The sequence below is a fragment of the Emydura macquarii genome, unplaced genomic scaffold, assembly GCF_026122565.2.
Source record: "Emydura macquarii macquarii isolate MOO-44397 ecotype Brisbane River unplaced genomic scaffold, CSIRO-AGI_Emac_v2 contig_3530, whole genome shotgun sequence".
In the NCBI taxonomy this organism is placed as follows: Eukaryota; Metazoa; Chordata; order Testudines; family Chelidae; genus Emydura; species Emydura macquarii.
The window spans coordinates 9,021,823-9,039,093 of NW_027133667.1; the positions used below are offsets into that span (position 1 = coordinate 9,021,823).

The 17,271-nt window shown below is 44.0% G+C and overlaps 1 protein-coding gene across 4 annotated transcripts; it reads left to right on the forward strand.

Moving 5' to 3' along the window:
* The first annotated feature begins 2,328 nt into the window (after nt 1-2,328).
* Nucleotides 2,329-17,075, forward strand: CCDC77 (coiled-coil domain containing 77). 4 transcript variants are annotated; one of them, XM_067536309.1, is made up of 12 exons: nt 2,329-2,454; nt 2,863-2,917; nt 5,347-5,563; nt 7,359-7,501; nt 8,843-8,939; nt 10,542-10,614; nt 10,903-11,000; nt 11,611-11,759; nt 12,067-12,310; nt 13,406-13,531; nt 13,640-13,792; nt 15,101-17,075. In XM_067536309.1, the coding sequence occupies exons 2-12, from the start codon at nt 2,880-2,882 to the stop codon at nt 15,245-15,247; spliced, it is 1,485 nt and encodes a 494-aa protein (XP_067392410.1). In that variant the 5' UTR covers nt 2,329-2,454; nt 2,863-2,879; the 3' UTR covers nt 15,248-17,075. The 4 variants fall into 4 exon arrangements, with proteins under 4 accessions (XP_067392410.1, XP_067392408.1, XP_067392411.1 ...); XM_067536307.1 differs by lacking the exon at nt 2,329-2,454 and having other exon boundaries at nt 2,658-2,917; XM_067536310.1 differs by lacking the exon at nt 2,329-2,454 and having other exon boundaries at nt 2,658-2,917; nt 12,217-12,310.
* Nucleotides 17,076-17,271: the final 196 nt, after the last annotated feature.

Here is a 17,271-nt window from a genome sequence, read left to right on the forward strand (position 1 = left end):
CAAGGTCGTTTTGGTTTTGATTTAAAATGTTTGGGTTAAAAAGGCTAGAAAAGACAGCTGTGAGCAGCATAGTAATGTAGTTCTTGATGGACCGAGAAGTATAAAACCCAGAGTAACTAAGAAAAGGCAGTTTGTGTCATAGTCTCTGTTTGCCTCGTGTCTCAATTTTTTGCTTTCCTTAACTTTCTGCTCCAAGTTAGGGGTGTTTAACCTACTGAACCTTAGACATTGGTGTTTATCAAATATTATCAATGTACACTAGGGCAGTCATGATTTGTTTGTTTGTTTGATTGATTTTTGCTTATGTGAGGCTGCCTGTTTTTGTCCCCTGGGACGGGGGAGGAAACTGTCAGACTGTGGGATTTCATCTCTGATCCAGCCTTTCCAACCTGACCTCAGATGAGCTGTAGAACTCTGCAAATCTGAGAAGACAGCTGCAGGCTGGAGTTAGGACTAACAACAATCACCAGACGGCTAAAGGTGAACCATTAAAAAGAGCATCTATTCTTTTCTCCTTTCCTCTCTTTTCTTTGTTTATGTTTGTCTGCCTGGGTTTTGTTGGGGGAAACCCATTGTATTGTAAACACACAGCCTTGTAAATAAATTAAGAACATTTTGATTATAATATTTAAGAAAAGGGTTAAGAAACAAAGCTGGTTTGGATACTTGCAATTTTTCCCACACACTTAGTAAGTACATTAGAAAGTTAAATATTTTACAGGGTTAGTGAGAAGTTAGCCTCAGACTATGAAAATAATGCTAAGCACTAGTCGTGGGGTGCAAGAGTAACAGCTAAATAATCAATAAACCATGACATCTGAACTTGGGATCTCTGGCAATGGAATACAAAACTTTGAACTTAAGTTGAACTTCAGCCATATGACTTGTTTGGTGTTGGTTAGGTGAGGCTTTTCTGTCATGGTGCTTGTATGAATTAATTGTCCTCAGAGGGCTGAGCCTTGCTACCATGTAAAACTCTCTGCTCAGGATAGGCCCCTGTGGTCCTACCTCCAGAAGGAGAGGTTAACTCTTTCCCTGTCAGTTTCTATCCCAAGTTTATACTTCATCACAGGAGCATCCAGCACCTCAAATTCACACCTAGCAAAATGGAATCAGTATCGGACCAGAGCCTCCAAATGGCAACAAGATTGATTTTAGAAAACTAAATATAGAATATTTGGGGGACTTTCAGAAAAAGCTTCCAAAACCTCCAGAGTCTGCGGCCTCTAACAGATAAAAAGCTTTAAAATATACTGGGTTTTGCTGGTGCATACAGAGATCCATCATTTAGAAAAATGTTACCAGGATATTACAATCTCCTTTTCTCTTTTACCAACTGACTAGCTTTTTCTGTCCATCATTATTTCTATTGTGGCCATTTCACGAACGGTTTACCAAGAAACTGCAAGGACCCAATCCTGCAGCCTTAATAATTAACATCTTTTCACTTTTGAAAGAAACAGTAGGTGAGATACATTGTGCTACAATATGTTCATTGTGATGCTCCTAATACGCAAGAATAATATTGTCTATTATTTCACAACTGATGGCTTTGTTAGGAACATGGTCCATCCAGAGGCTTCAGAGGAAAGTGTAAAAAACCTCACGATAGGTAGAGGTGGGATAATCTGCCCTTCATGAAGGTTTCATCCTAATCCCTAATATTTACACAGACAACACTACACTCACATATAGTATTAATAATAATGTACTTAATAGCATAGTGTATATGGCCCTGAACTGATTTTTATTAGAGCTAGGATGAACTTTGTACAAGGCTCCCTGGAAACTAGTTCTAAAAGCTAAAACTACCCCAGTTCAGGAAATAAGGGGAGTATGTGCAAGAGCGAGAGAGATCATCATCACAACACAGGATGCATAGAACAGTTTATGATAACCTTTTAAAATAACTTAGAGCTGGTCAGGACATTTGGAAAAGTTCAACATTTCTACACAATAATGGGAACAAAAATTCTGTTTTTTTTTTAATTTTCACCTATTTTTTCCCCCATTTCCAACTTTTCCTATGAGCTCCAGCAAATTAAAATATCCAATGGAGATGAGATCCACAGACCCCATGTATATGATGCCTAAGTACATGCACAGCGCCCAGTTCTGCCTGGTGTGATCAATCTCGTTGCCCCCCACCGCGCACACAGCAGTACAGGGCTGTGAGAACTACGGTTCCCAGGGAGGCTTGCGCAGAGCCAGGCCCTGCGGGCAGGGGCGGGGCTGGACGCCGCAGGGTCCTGTGGTTGGGTGGCGCTGCCGGCGGCGGGTCGCGCTGTTTGATTGGGCCCTGTCCGTTGAGCAGCAGCTGGCGCTTGGGTTCGGTTTGCGAGGCGCCGCTCTGGCCCTGGGAGAGTGATTGGTTGCTGGGAGGCGGCCCCGGGATGCGGGAAGCGGGGGCCTAGAAGGGGCCAGGATCTCGGCATTATAGCCCCCTTCCAGCTGGTGGGGCACCAGGGAGCGGCTGGCGGGGGGCCGCTGGGGGTGCGGTGCGGGGCCGGGCACCGGCTGGCGGGGCTCCGCTGGGGGTGCGGGGCCGGGCACCGGTGGGCTGGGCTCTGCTCGGGATATTTTTTGAGTGAAAATGTTCGGTGTTTCACCGGTGTTTGGGGGCCGTCCCCCCCACGCCAGGAATCTGGGGAGCAGTTTCATGCAATCGAGAAAGAACTATAAAAATCCTGCCCCGTCAGTGGTCTTTGAACATCACTGGGCATGTTTGGCACAGCCTTAGTCATCGTTCTGCCAGGGACCCTGAGTCCATACAGCTCACTAGAGAGGGGTTAACATGTTTTTCCAGCCTACTAGGCCATATACTCTCTGCTACTAAAATGTACACTGTTGTCACTTCTGCAGGTGGTGGAGTGAGCACCATGGATTCCTCTCCAGGAATGTCTCCCACCTCCAAAAGGTATGACTGCTGCTATCCTCAGACAGCTCCACTGCCTCCCTATTTATTTAGTTTCTAAATTGCTCTCCTGGGACTTGCTCTAATCTCTGTCATATTGCATAGCTCCGATCTTCCTTTTCCACTCCCTCTACTGGTCTAACAGCAGTGTCTAATTTGTCCCATCCCATAGTGTTATGGTTGCTGTGAGAGCTTTCTCCTCTACTGTACTCTAAATCAAATAGTAAAACCATCTTTTCATCCATGGTTATATTTCTTTCCTTCCTCTGCTATTGTTTTTCTTTAAATTGTATTCTTTAACTAATGGCACGTCTACACATACAGTGATGCAGTGGCATAGCTGTACCAATGCAGCGCGTCTGTGAAGACTCTCTATACTGACGGGAAACAGCTCTCCTGTCAGCTTAATAAAACAACCTCCACAAATGGCAGAAACTATGTCATAGAAACACATAGCACTGTGCAGATGAGCCCTTATGTCGGTGTAACTTGTTGCTCACGGGAGTGGTTTATTCACACCTCTGAGCGACATACATTGTGCCAACATAAGCTGTATAAACATAGCCTAAAGCAATTTCAGATACAGTTGGTGTGAAACAATACAACCATTTTGTATTGCAGCTATCTTCAGCACTCACCTGTCCAGCCAAGTTCTGGCAATGGATTTGGTTAGCAAAGAATTGCTTATATTAGTTAAGCTGCTTTCTTATTCTGAGTCCTTTTACAGATGACATCTTAAAACCAAGGTAGTCTACTCAGCATGGATACTAAGGGCCAAGTTTTCGGAGTGAAGCCTGAGGTCTGTGTACAGATGCACATCTACACGTGCTCAAGCACATATCAAATTTACAAAGTAATGCTTCACAAAGCTCAGTTTTTGTGCCAAAATTTAAATGCACAATTGCATGTGGATTTTGTATGCTGACATATATATGTAGGTGCCAAATACACATATTTAAAAGTTCCTCTTTGTCCCTTACTGTCAGAGTGTATGAGTTTTATTTTTGTGCAGCTTAAGAGAGGATACAATCTTCTGTTGAACCAGAACTTGTAAAGCCACACTTTGTCTTCTAGCTGTGGTTGCAATGATAATCCAGTAGGACCCTGTGAATGTACGTTAGAATCAGCAGATCTCTTCTCTGATTGAATATTAATTTTCTTCTCTCCCTCCTCCTTCACTTCAGTGCTCTATTGGATACTGTCACCTCTGACATTCTTCCTTACAGACTGACATGGCTTATTGGTACCTCACCTCTTTTTTTCTCTTTGCGTTTATCTTCTATCCAGTGGTTGGTTTTTGTGTGTTTCTACCTAGCAGCAGACTTGTCTACTGTTCCCAGTAACCCTCATTCTTTCTCTCCCACTGCTTTTTCTCATTCACCTTGACCCTTCCCCCCAACCACACTTTTCCTCCAACAGGCACCTCCCTCCCCAGCACACTTGGGTGGGCAAACAGTTCCACATTAAAGAGACAAGGTGGGTAAGGTAATGTCTTTTATTGGGCCAACTTCTGTTGGTGAGAGAGAAGCTTTTGAGCTACACAAAGCTCTTCTTCAGGCCTGGGAAAGGTACTCACAGCTAAATAGAAGATCAAACAGATAGTTTAGCATCAGTAGTTCGCACATATTCTAAGGGACCATCAAAGTGAAGTGGCCTATTAACACTCCTGCAGACATAGCACAAAAAAGGGGGTTAGTTAGTGGTTTTCAGGTTGTTGTAATAAGCCATAAATCCTGAGTACCTTTCCCAGACCTGAGGAAGAACTCTGTAGCTGGAAGACTTGTCTCTTTAGCAACAGAAGTTGGTCCACTAAAAGATATTACCTCATCCACCTGTCCCTCTCATATCCTGGGGCCAACATGGCTACAACACTGCATAGTTCCACATTAAGGCATTTGTATCTCCAAAATGCCACACATCCTGTTTTGTTAGCAATGTTGAGTTCAGACTGCTGGAGGCAGAGAAGACAAACTAAATTTATTGTAATACTAAAGCTAAACACGATTTTTTTTAAAAAGGTGATATCCTTGAAGTCAGTTTTTTAACATTATCCTAGTGCAGTTATTGTGTAGAGTTCAAATTTTGTCTGAAAAAGTAATTCTGCCACGAGAACATTCATCATTGTAGGACAGTGGTCCCCCAACGTTTTTGGTCTGTGCCCTCCCCCCACACACACAAGAGCCAGGGGCCAGAGCTCTGGGCTAGGAGTGGGGCCGCAGCTGGGAACTGGGTGGTGCTCCCTACCTGTCCCAGGTGGGTGTTGGCCTGGGCCCTGTTGCGACTCCCACCCTCTGAACATTCTAGGGGGGTGCGCCCCACAGTTTGGGGACCACTGTTGTAGGGTACGGTGAGCTTGTATGAATGAATGGCAATTGGTTCCTTCATCTTCATAGCTTTAGCAGCATTTTTTTGTATTCCACTATTCTGTCCAGATTGGCAGTGCCCCGTGTCTCCTCCAGATATACCGATTCTCCAAGTCCAAGTCAGGGGGATTCTACTCCTCTCCCTTCCATCAATGAGCGTCTGGCCTTCCTCCGTCCCTCCCGGGAGCTGCTTGAATACTATCGCAAGAAGATCGCTGAGTTTGATGAGGAACACGAGGACCTGTTGAAAAGGCTGGAGAGATACAAAGGAACATATGATGAACAGGTAAATCACTTACTGGTGATGGACTATATATATATACACACACACACACGATTGGTTGGCAGAGAAAGGGTTAATACCCTCCTTGAGTTGAAGACTTAACATTGCCTACATCCTTCATGGTGGGAATTGCTGGGGAAGGTGGCAGGACTGAGCTGAAAGGGAATCACTAGTTTTGAGCTGCTAGAAGAGAGTGTGTTCTGGCCATCTGGTCTCCCAACTTAAGAGTCAGGTGGAGGAGAAATGCTGACAGCTTCTGAACACTGGGTTAGATGTTGACTTAATCTTTTGTACTACTCGCTTTGCTCTGCCCTCCACAGTGGACCTGTGAAGTGAATGGTCATTTGGCCAAAATTAATGAGCACTTTATGGGGACAGACTTTATTTGTATTGCAGTAGCAATTGGGAGCCCCAGTCATGGGCCCTGCCCTCATTGTGCTAGGCACTGTACAAACACAAGAAAAATGTGGTCCCTGGTCCAAAGAGTTTATAATCTAAGTAAAAAGCTATCCTGCAAAATGGAACCTCTTCTATCAAGCTGGATTTTCTCCTAATGCCTCGCTGTGTCAAGCAGAGGGTGGTTGTGTAGCTGCAGCCTGTCAAATTGGCACTTTTTCTACTGAAGAGGTGATGGGGAAAGGAATGCTCATCTTTTAACACATCATACATGGAGCTGCTTATGAATCAGCCACCTCTGAAACAGACGGAGAACCCTCAGGAGATGTAGGAAATATCTCCCAGCTGCACAAATGGGTCAAAGTGGGGAGAGGCGCCAAACATTACAGCTCTCCCACGCCCCACTCTTACAGGAACGCTCTTCTGATGACTTGGTTACTTCTCCCCCACGAAAACCAGGATCACTGAGGCAATTTTGTAATTGGTCAAACCACTCCTTGCAGTACCCCAACCTTAGTCCCGTGGGAGGTTTTTCAGAATAACAAACACCTAAAATACGTTGCTCCATCTTGTTTAATACTTCATGGTCACTTGGATGGAGGCAGAGCATTGCATGGTGGGAGCTATAGTCTCTGGGCAGTAGCTCCCTGTTGAAAAGTCCTCCAGACAAGCTGCCAATACTGCCCTCTGCTGGTTAAAGCTTGGTGGTCCAATTTAAGTCATTTGTGGGCTTGGAAGAATTAGGTTTTTTATCAGTAAACATTAATTTCAGTTAGGGTGATCAGATGTCCCGATTTTATAGGGACAGTCCTGATATTTGGGGCTTTTTCTTATATAGGCACCTATTACTCCTTACACCGATTTTTCACATTTGCTATCTGGTCACCCTGATTACAGTGTACACACACTGATAAAAAAAATATTTCCATTGATGGTAATCAGAATTTACAGACAGGCAATGTAAGAAAAATGCCACTTGAACTTGAGTATTGGTTTAAGGCTATTTACTTTGTATATTTTGACATGATGTCAACAACTGATATTTTAAAGGTTAGCTTTTTGAATCTCAATTTGTTGTCATCAAATTATTGTCTGACCTGCCTCATCGTGTGATTCCCCATATGCTCCCGCAACTCTGAACATTTAAAATTGATAAAAATTGAAATGTTTAAAAACATAATTTTGCACAACTATGAAAACTTAAATTGATAAAAATAAAATTCAGTAGTATCCATCAATTATAAAAAAATAAAAATAAAATTCTGCCAGAGCTCGTCATTTGACACACTAACACCTGCTAGTTTTCAATGCAGGTTAGGGTCACCTGTGGCAGAAAATGCTGTCTCCATTTTTGTTGTCAGATGCTCGGTATCATTTCACATACCCTGTTCTCTCTACCTAGCACAAACTACAGTGGGAAATGCGTCAACGTGAAGAGGAGATAGCAGAGTTACAGAAGGCTTTGAGTGACATGCAAGTTTACCTCTTCCAGGAGAGGGAACATGTGCTGCGCCTCTACGCTGAGAATGACCGGCTGAAAATCAGGTGTGTAAGAGGGATGGAGGGAATAGGGATGGAGATGGAAGAGTTTTATTAGCTGTTTCTCATGGGGAGGTAGTGTTTCTGGAAGACACATCAACTAGTAGAGCTAACTTGAAAGTAACTAGCTTTTTGTTCTGTCTGTTCAGCACATTGCACAATGTTCTGGTCTGTAACTGGAGCACGTGGGCACTATAATACAAGTTATTAATTTTTCTCACTGTAGGTGTAAAACTAGTGGAAAATGCAGGTGTGCCACATTTCTGAGGATCAGGTCCTATGAAATCCTCCCAAATACTGTACTAGGCAAAAAAAAAAAAAAAAAAAAAAAGTTCCTATTGCTCCTTTCTTCCATGCAGATCTATTGTACTATTTGTCAGTTAGTACAAACTTATTTTTTTTAAAGTGAAATGACTATGCTGCAGGATTCCTAATCTGCTGTACCAGAGGATCCAAGGATCCTGCTGCAGAATATAGGCCCAAATAACAGGGCCAAGATAGAACAAAGAGTAAAAGTTTACCATAGGGTCAGGTTCAAACACAAGATCACTTGCTGCAGGTTGGAGGTTCTGGTTAACTTGACATGAGCTTTGCATAATTTTTAGCTGCATTTCTTCTCTGCATTCTTAGAAGGAAATTCATACAAAACACAGACCAAAGAGGGTAACTCCTCTGTTTTCCCAGAGTTACCTGCTCTGTCTTCTGGTCCTTTTATGTCTTTTAATGTAATGAGCCTGAATAGGCTCAGCTGCACCAAATTAGCTCTCAGTAGCACATGCCTCCCTAAAATGCTTCTGAACTCTGGCTGGGAATTTCTCAGGTTTTTGATTGGCTTGATGGGCTCTCCTTTTATGTGTAGTGCTCTTGTGTCCCCTTGAAGGGGTGTCTAAAACCCTATATATCCAACACAATCCAGCTTATGATGGAATACATGGGCTTCTAAGGCAAAGGACATTCTCATTCTTCTGAAGAGTAGAAAACCTACAGAACTGAGGTCTTCCTAACTAGGTCATATTCCCTCTGGACTATGCGCTTTTTATTAATAAACTCACAATCCCTGTCCTTTCAGCATCTGCCATCCCTATATAACCCCATGTGCCACTATTAGACTGTACTGAAAGGGGAATTCCCCACTGCACCAGCAGAATAGGAACTCCTGCCATGCATCTTCAGTGTTAACTGGATCTCTAGTAATCTGTTTTAAGGACAACACTGTCTCATGGGCTGTGACAATCTGAAGAACAGGTTAGAGTTGCTCCTTTAAATACAATAATAACCCTCTAACGAGAGTACAGACTTGATGCATTTTGGAATAGAAATGTGCTGATGCTTCTCCGTGAATTCCAGGGAGCTGGAAGACAGAAAAAAGATTCAGCATCTCTTGGCTTTGGTGGGAACAGACACAGGAGAAATTACCTATTTTCATAAGGAGCCTCCACACAAGGTAAGATCATTCGTTGGGAATGCGCTGTTTGCCATCTCTCTGGGTTTGCTTTGGGTTCAGCTCCTAGGAACTATACACAGTGAGTGGCCACTGAAGAGCCTGAGAGACAAAACAGAACCAGGAGACTGCGGAAGGTGTTGCTGGAAAACATGGATGTTTGAAACTCAGCTGGCTATGTTGGTCTGATACATGATGTAATAAACTAGTGCTGGGACTCAAGATAGAGTGAGGCCTTCCCACTGTCTTGATAGTTAGTGCTGGGAAATCCAGGTTTCATTTCCTGTGCAGGAGAGCTGCAGAGGAAGTATTTTATCTTCCAGGGGACTAAAGGGTGCCACATTTTAACAGTGGTGACTTAGTAACAGTGTATATGGGATCTGAAGTTGGGTGGGTGTAGTTTTGTTTCACCAGAAAGGTCATACCTGTGATTCAGGATATGAAGGGTGTGTGAAATGTGGGCAAACAGCAGGGCATCCAGTGGCATGAGGGTGCAGAGTGAGACTTGAAATAATGGGCCAGATCCTCTATTGTTGTCTAGTCCCTCTGCACTGCTCAGGTCGTGCAAAAGTCCCCGAAAGCAGCCCTGAATTTCCTCTGGTGCAGGGGAGCTCAGTTGGTTCAGACAGTCTAATTGGCCCTGGCCATGGGAGTGGGGAGGGGATATGGCCAGAGCTAAATCTTTACTGGCATACTGGGTCTTGGGAATTGGGCCACCTGGTATAAACACTGGAGCCAGAGCCAGTGCAGAAGCATGATGGAAAAAAAGGGAATGGTAACAGCTCCCTGCTGGCCGCTTTTTCTTCTTGCGTTGAGTAGACTCAGTGCACAAGTGAGATCTGGATCAATAGCTGCACCATGCAGTTAGTTCTTGCCTTTGATTTCTTCCTGGGTTTAAGTGGATGGGTATGCATAGATTTGTTGTACATGTGTTTCTCAATGCTGCCAGCTGGCAAGAGTACATGGAGAAGAAAGCAGACTATTGCTCCTCCTTTCCCTCCCACATCTGAATGCGGGAAGATCTGCTAAAAGCCTGACCCTGTTCCTATTGAAGTCAGTAAGGAGAGGATCAGTCCCCAATCACTGAGAATTACACAATAGAGGAAGAGATGGAAGCTGTGACGTTCAAGCAGCCCCACTGTAGTGGGCATCTCCTGCTCTCAACATTGGTATTCCTTTTTCAAATGTCTTTACCTTGCTCCTGCTGCACCGATGGGCATGCTGCTCTTTTAAGTATTTCCCGACACACTCTAGTGTTTGTTCTTGATGACTGGGGCTCTGGGCATGTGTACAGTGACAGGGCATCAGGCATCAATGCAGTAGTATCGATTCAGTGGGTCTGTGTAGACCTGCCCAGTTGATGAGAGAGCGCTCTCCCATCTACTGAATTAGTCCACTTCTCTGAAAGGCGGAAGGCAGCGTCTCCCATCAACGTTGCATTGTGAAGACACCGCGCTGCAGAGACGTAAGTACATCGACATGTGATATACTAGTTACGTTATGTAACTAGCGTATCTCGTGCCGACTCAGTACAGCAATGTAGACTAGGCCTCAGAGAGTGGAATGCAAGATGTTCAGGTAACTGATCTGTTTTTGCTCCTATAGGTCACTGTTCCTCAAAGACCAATCAAATCCAGGGATCCACATGAACGGAGCGATACTTACACTTCCAGAACAGGTACCCAAAAAGAGACTTTCCATATCAGCCAAGAAGACCAGTACTTGGAGGGTAGCTAACCATCACGATAGTGTTGGATGTGTCACCATGAGCACTCCAAACCCAGTGCTAGAATGTTTTCTGCAGTGACTCCTGCTGGAAGATGCTGTGGTGCAGTAGCTGCAAGCTCTTCCTTTCCTTTTCCTTGAGGCCAGCCATCCCACCTACAATATTCCCTGCTGGGCAAAAGCTGGCAGATCAGTTAAGAGAAAGGAGTGGAGTAGTTATCTCAATTAATCTTCTCTGTAGCAGGCACTAAAAGAAGCACATCAAAACCAGCAGCTGAAGGAGAGAAACCAGAAAGTCCTCAGAGATATCACAGAGACAATCAAACACTCTTACTGCAGGTAAAGAGCATTTACTGATCAACAGATGCAACTTCTGCATGGATTTATATGACAGCCAAACTGTCTCTGCCTGCCTCACCCCCCATCCCTACACCATGTAAGCCCATCCCCACTCTGATACCCTCACAGTTCCTCCCACTTGCTCCCAGTCTATTGAGTTCTCTCTGCAATGGACTTACAAGGGGGTTGGGGGGCTAAGATTAGCATGAGACAAGAAAAGCAATAAGGTGATGAGAGCTCTAGGGCTGCTCTAAATTGCAACTGGGGCCAGAATTAGTGAGGCACAAAAGTGACTTAAATACACCTTTGCCCCTCTAACTCCCCTCCTGTGCCCAGTGCAAGAAATGCATCAGGAAATATCTGGCCCACCTTTTGTAAAGTGTCTCTCACGCACAAGGTGGGGAAATCAGGTACAGTTTTCCAGAACTCCAAAGCAGGTTTCTCCTAACATTAAGGTCTGCAGAGAAACTAGATCTATATAATAAAACATTATAGTACGGGTCGTTTTCTCTCTGTCTGTGTCTGGCCTGGAATTTAAACAGGGCTCTCAAAGAAGGCAACATGCCTAGTGTAGGAGCTCATTCTGTGCCTTCCCTGTGTGCCCATCCAGGTGGAGGCCTTGCAGTCTCAGATGGAAGAGCAGACGCGGTTATCCAAGGAGCAACTTGATGCACTGCTAGAGGACAGGCGGATTCACATAGAGGAAGTACAGATCCAGCATCAGCGGGACCAGGACAGGATCAAAACCCTGACAGATAAGTGAGTGCAAGAGAATGATTCTGATTTAGGCATGGCAGGAAACTCAATATAAAAATCACCTACAGTTTTGCAACCTAGTAGGCAGAAAAACAGAATATTTGGTCACTTTTTTGGTATGTAAGTGGAGATGGAGTGAATAAACTCCAGACTAAAAACCCCCTTTCATACCTGGAGAACCCAGTCCTTGAAAGTATGCGAGGGATGCTTCTGGCCACTCTCATCCCAACTCCCAATGAGAATACAGGCAAATAAAGGAGGGAATCGGGGAAGGCGGTAATATTATTACTCTAATGCAACCCGTCTTCAGGCTCCATCAGACTCAAAACCTGCTGTACGAGAGCACGCGTGACTTTCTTCAGCTGAAGTTTGATGCACGAGCCAATGAGAAATCATGGATGGCAGAGAAGGACTGTCTGTTGAGGAAGCTGGATGTAAGCAGGGATCATATTATCATCAGTAGGGAGCCAGAAAGAGAGAAGAAGGAGAGAGGCATCAAGCAGATTTCTCAAGCAGAAAGTGAAATTTGGAAAGCACAGAGTGGAGAACTCAAGGTAAGTGCTGTTCCCTAGAACAGGAAATCCACCTGTTTGTGGATGGAGGTTTGAGGGAGTCTAGGATTGGATCTCACTATGGTGTTTTACTGAGAAACTGGTGTTTCCTGTTTAGAGCTGGAAGTCTCCATCCCAGGATACATTTGTTATGCTGGCTGTGACGGAGATTCACTCAGCAGGGGATGTTGTTGCTTACTGACTTCAGAGAGAAAAGGCTATGTAGCTAGAACTCTGTTTGTTTATAATGGTGCTTCACGGGGTTTCATCTCACAAGACTACTGTCCTCCGCTCCTTCCACACCCAGAACAAGCCCATAGCTCCTCAGTTGTTCCATCTGCCAAGTGGCATATCATTGCATAGCTCTCAAGCTCTTTATTAGGACTAGATATTTCTAAGCATGAAATGGACGAGGGCAACCATCCTTTGGAATAAATGCTGTTGACTATTGGTAGTAAGAACATGCTGCATGATGCAAAACATCTCTGTTTTGCCTGCTGTTGTGAGAACTCTGCTCTTTCAGATATAATATTGCTCACAATTCTGCTGCTCCCAGCCAGCAGTCTGGTTTTTCTTTAGCAGCTAATGAACTTGCAGAGAGGACCCTGCGAACTTGTACTGCCCTCAGATTATATGTATCCATAATAGCTAACCACAGTATATACCTAAAGAATTTGCTTTCCCCACCATTGAAATGCAGTCATCACTGAGATGGAGAGCAGCAGCCAAACATATGAGATGGGGAATTTTTTACTGAGGACAGCGTTATTTTAAAAAAAAGTGTTGTGGACTCTAATGGTAGATAGACACAAAACAAACACGGTTCTATTTTAATGTCTCGTCTGAAGAGCGTTGATCCTGTAATTTGAAGGAATTTAGAGATCTAAAAATGCAAATCTTTCTTGTCCAGCTACTTGCATCAACTCCAATTTCTAGGGCTACTTCTTTGGTTATTTTCTGTCATGGCTTCTCCATCAAAAAGCGCTGAAGGTGTTGTGACAATTGCCTTGGGTTCCACCTTTGCTCTTTGGGGTGGGAGGTGCTGTGTGTACTTGCATCTAGCATCTGTTAATCCTAGTCCTTTCTCCTGGGCTCCAGTCATTACAGGAGCAGCTCACACAGGCGCACCGATTGGCAGATATGTACCGAGAGCAGTGTGTTGCTCTGGAGGGCGAGCTGGCTAGAATTCGTGAAGAAGGAGATGTTGGCCGAGAGCTTTTTAAGGTAACTCCTCTGTTTGCTGCTGCGGGATGGGTTTTCTGCCCCTTGGGGCTGTTTGATGTTCCCCTTTTCCGTGTTCGTGGTGTTGACAATGCCCTCTTCTATCCCTAGGAGCGCTCAGAGAAGATGGGGAAGCGTTTGCAGCTAATGACCCAACGGTACGAGGCCCTGGAGAAACGGCGTAGCATGGAAGTGGAGGGTTTCAAGAATGATATTAAGCAACTTCGGCAGAGGTTGAAGGACCTAGAGAAACAGCTCTTCAAGGTAATAATTGATCATCTTTGGGCAAGGACTGAAATGGGATTGGCCCCTGCGGTGAGCAAGGTTGAATATTCAGATCCACTGTTTCCCTGGAGCCTAAGTTTCTGGGACTTCCTTTTTTCCCCTAGCTTGGGCCTTTAGATACATGTAACTTATTGTACCTTTCCGTGTTATGTTAAGATACAGTCTATATGTATATTGTGAAGAGAAAAATATTCATAGCTATTAATTGATTAGGTATCCCGATTGCTAGGGTTTAGTATGATTTTATGCAGTGGATATAGTCAGGGTATCTAATTACGCTACTTCTTATCTATCATCTCCCAGCACTTTACAAAATCTGATTCTCCCAACACCACTTTGAGGCAGGTAAGTATTAACTGCAGAAGTATATTCTGTATGGAGTGGGTGCAAACCTGTTTGGCTTTTCTCCTGACCATTCTAGAGCCTGATTCTGCTCTCACTGAAGCCGATGAGTCATCAACTTCAGTGTGAACAAGCCTGAGCACTTAGTGTAAGAATTAGGTCCCAGTGCAGAAGTAAGTTCAGGTAGCCATACATAGAATATACTGACTTCTGGGATGGCCTGCACAACACAGGTTATTCAAATGATACCACAAGGAAGGGGGAAACAATGGTTAACCTGCAGAACTACAAAAGAAAAGGAAATGGTTAATCAAATCCATGTCAATACCTAGTTAATTACTTCAGCCTAATTGTATTGTCCTATTCTCATTACATACTTGACCACAAGGGTGTGCAAGAATAAAAGACAACATACAGGCTAGACGTAACAACCATGATCCTAAACCACTCTGGCTATTTTAGATCAAAAAGAACTATTAGATCACCAAATGCATTCTTCTACCAAGGCGAGATACGATCCTCACTACCCATCCATAGAGGATGTGTCCTGAGACTACAATTGAGATTTAAGTATAAAAAAGCTGGGTAATAAGAAATATCTAATTTGTCACATTTTAATAAGTCCTTTTAAATCGTACTGGAAATGATTTGTTAAACAACTGACCATTAACTGATACATTTCAGGTTACACTGTGGAGACCCTTCTTCCACTGCACTGGCAGGACACCCCTATGGTAATAACAAGCCACTTCCATTCCCTACGCTCCATCCTGGGGCTCCTTTCCATGTATGATGTCAGTGCAGGTCAGACACACTGGTTGGAGTTCCTCCTTGCTAGGCACAATGAATCTCCTTGGACAGGATTGTTCTCTTCATAACTCTCTCCAGATCATACACCATAGCCCAAGTCTTTCTGGTTTTATTTATTTTTCTCTCCCTTTCTAGGTGACCATGAACATTGGACCAGACCAGGACCTCGCAGTTCTACATGAGGTCCGCCAAGGGAACAGGCGAACACGGAAAATTCAAGGGGAGCTAAGAAACCTAAAGGCAAAAATCTATGGTTTGGAGAATGAGCTACGGATCTGCTAACATAGATGTATCACCCAGCACAACGGTGCACAGAACATGACCGGTGCTAGGCTAGGAAGGTCACATTCTTAGGAACAACTTCCATAAATCTGCTTTCCGGCATCCTGTGACAGAAGCTTAGGAACATGTAACCTGCTGTGAATCAAAGATATATCAGTGTGCTCTGTGGCTTGGATAATTTGTGCAAATTAATGCTAGACTGTGGGAGAGGAGGCATTCCTTTCATCTTAGCATGCCTTGTTCTACTGCCCTTTCCTAGTAGATGAGATCATTCTAGATTGTATCAGAGTCATCTTGTAACTTCTTTAGTGTTCCTATAGGACACGTTTACAGCTTCTAGGCATCTTCATCTACTATGAGTACAGGGCAAAATGTACTGATGCCCACAATGCAGACGAACACAGCAAAAGCTACAAGTGTAACTAATAATCTTGGAGAGGAACTAGGCTTCCAGGGCTCAAATGTGCTCTCCTGTCACTGTTCTATAAACGAGGGACTGTATAAGGCCCTGGTCTACAGTCATGGCAACTGTATAAAGAGAAGCAGTTTTTAAACAAAGACTAAACATTGTCATGGTGGCTGCTGCACCAAGGACATAATTTGTATTTCCTAAACTTGATCCCTGTTTCATCTAGAAAGATTCTGTTTAATTCTGTCTAAAACTCTGAAGTCCTGTATATCCTGGGCAGCAAAACTGTGTTTTCAAACTGCTTCTCTTCCCATGGTTCTCTGCCAGCCTGGACAGGCCGGAATGGGTAACATTCACATTATAAAGCTCTTCTGCTGTGAGATCTCATCTCAAGCCTCCAGCAACCTTTTCTCACCACCCACTCCAAAGCTGTATCCCCTTTAGCACTTTTTCCACAACAAGGTCCCACTGCAGGCACCATCAGTTCATCTCCACCAGTGGCTGAAGTTCTCATATAGACAAACCATTGCTCTTTTTAAGTGCCCATGTTGTCTAACCCTGCAGCTCTGAGCAACACAATGGTTAAACTACTAGCAGCCACTGGCACCTTTCCCTGCTGCTATTACTGGTGGATATAAATGGGCAATATCAATGGTAGAAAACTTTAAAAGGAGCAAAAAGTCTAGAGCAGAAGAGGCCAAAGAGTTTGTCTATTCTATAAATACAACCCCAGTTGCATGACCCTTGTCCCTGAATCAGGTAGCAAGATGGTTTCAGATTGGACCATAGGCTAGATCTTGGCGTTGGTTTGTAGCCAGGCTAAAGCCTAGTTGTGTTTGCAGGGTATACAGTCCTTTACTTGTAATCCAGCATATTGCAACTTGAACTCCCCCCTTTACCTTCTATGCACAAACTAAGGGAAGATGACTTACTATGTTTATAAAGGTGTCTCAGTGCCTTGATGGAGTTTCTTGCTGTAACTCTATACCATTCTTGCCAAATGTGATGCCAGCAAGCTGATTCTTTTCTGGGATATATGGCTTACCCCATCAGGGTCTCCTGATTTTTTTTTTTTTTTTTAAACTGGACAAAGAATCAATTTGATTTTTATGTTTTTTATAATCCAGACTCTTAAAATTAAAATTGAAGTTGGAAGTTTCCTTGTCAAGTGGTTCCCTTTCTTCTCTTTGAAAGGTGTGGCTAATCCAGGCGCTCCTACCCTGTTCCAATCAGAGCTACTGCTAACGCTTCTTCCTACTGAAGAACCCATGAGAGGGTCGGGATTGAGTATAGTCAACCTCAGTTAGGCTGGGTGGCAGCCAAAGTGGGTCCTGCCTCATACTGTGTGCAAGAGAAAACTGAGGCAAAGGGTCCTCTTGTCCTGGTGCATTTTCTTTGTAACAGACTTGCCACCACTGACCATCCCTGCAAATTAGCCAGGCAGGAGTAGGCATATTCTGCTGCTGCTTGTGCTGCAGCTTCCACCTGCCCTAAATTTTCTCTTATAAGAAGTCAGTACAGAGGCTGGGGCTTCCTGAGCTCTGTCACTTTTTCAGCTCCAAGTTAAGGAATTTCTCATCAAGTTAGATGTCTGCATTTCCTCACATGACAACCA

Excerpts from the sequence above, each read along its gene's own strand:
- CCDC77 (XM_067536307.1), top strand. The coding sequence starts at position 2,838 with ATGTACACTGTTGTCACTTCTGCAGGTGGTGGAGTGAGCACCATGGAT. Across the intron at positions 10,615-10,902 it reads TACTTACACTTCCAGAACAG|CAGGCACTAAAAGAAGCACA; the intron begins GTACCCAAAAAG and ends TCTTCTCTGTAG. Across the intron at positions 11,760-12,066 it reads ATCAAAACCCTGACAGATAA|GCTCCATCAGACTCAAAACC; the intron begins GTGAGTGCAAGA and ends ACCCGTCTTCAG.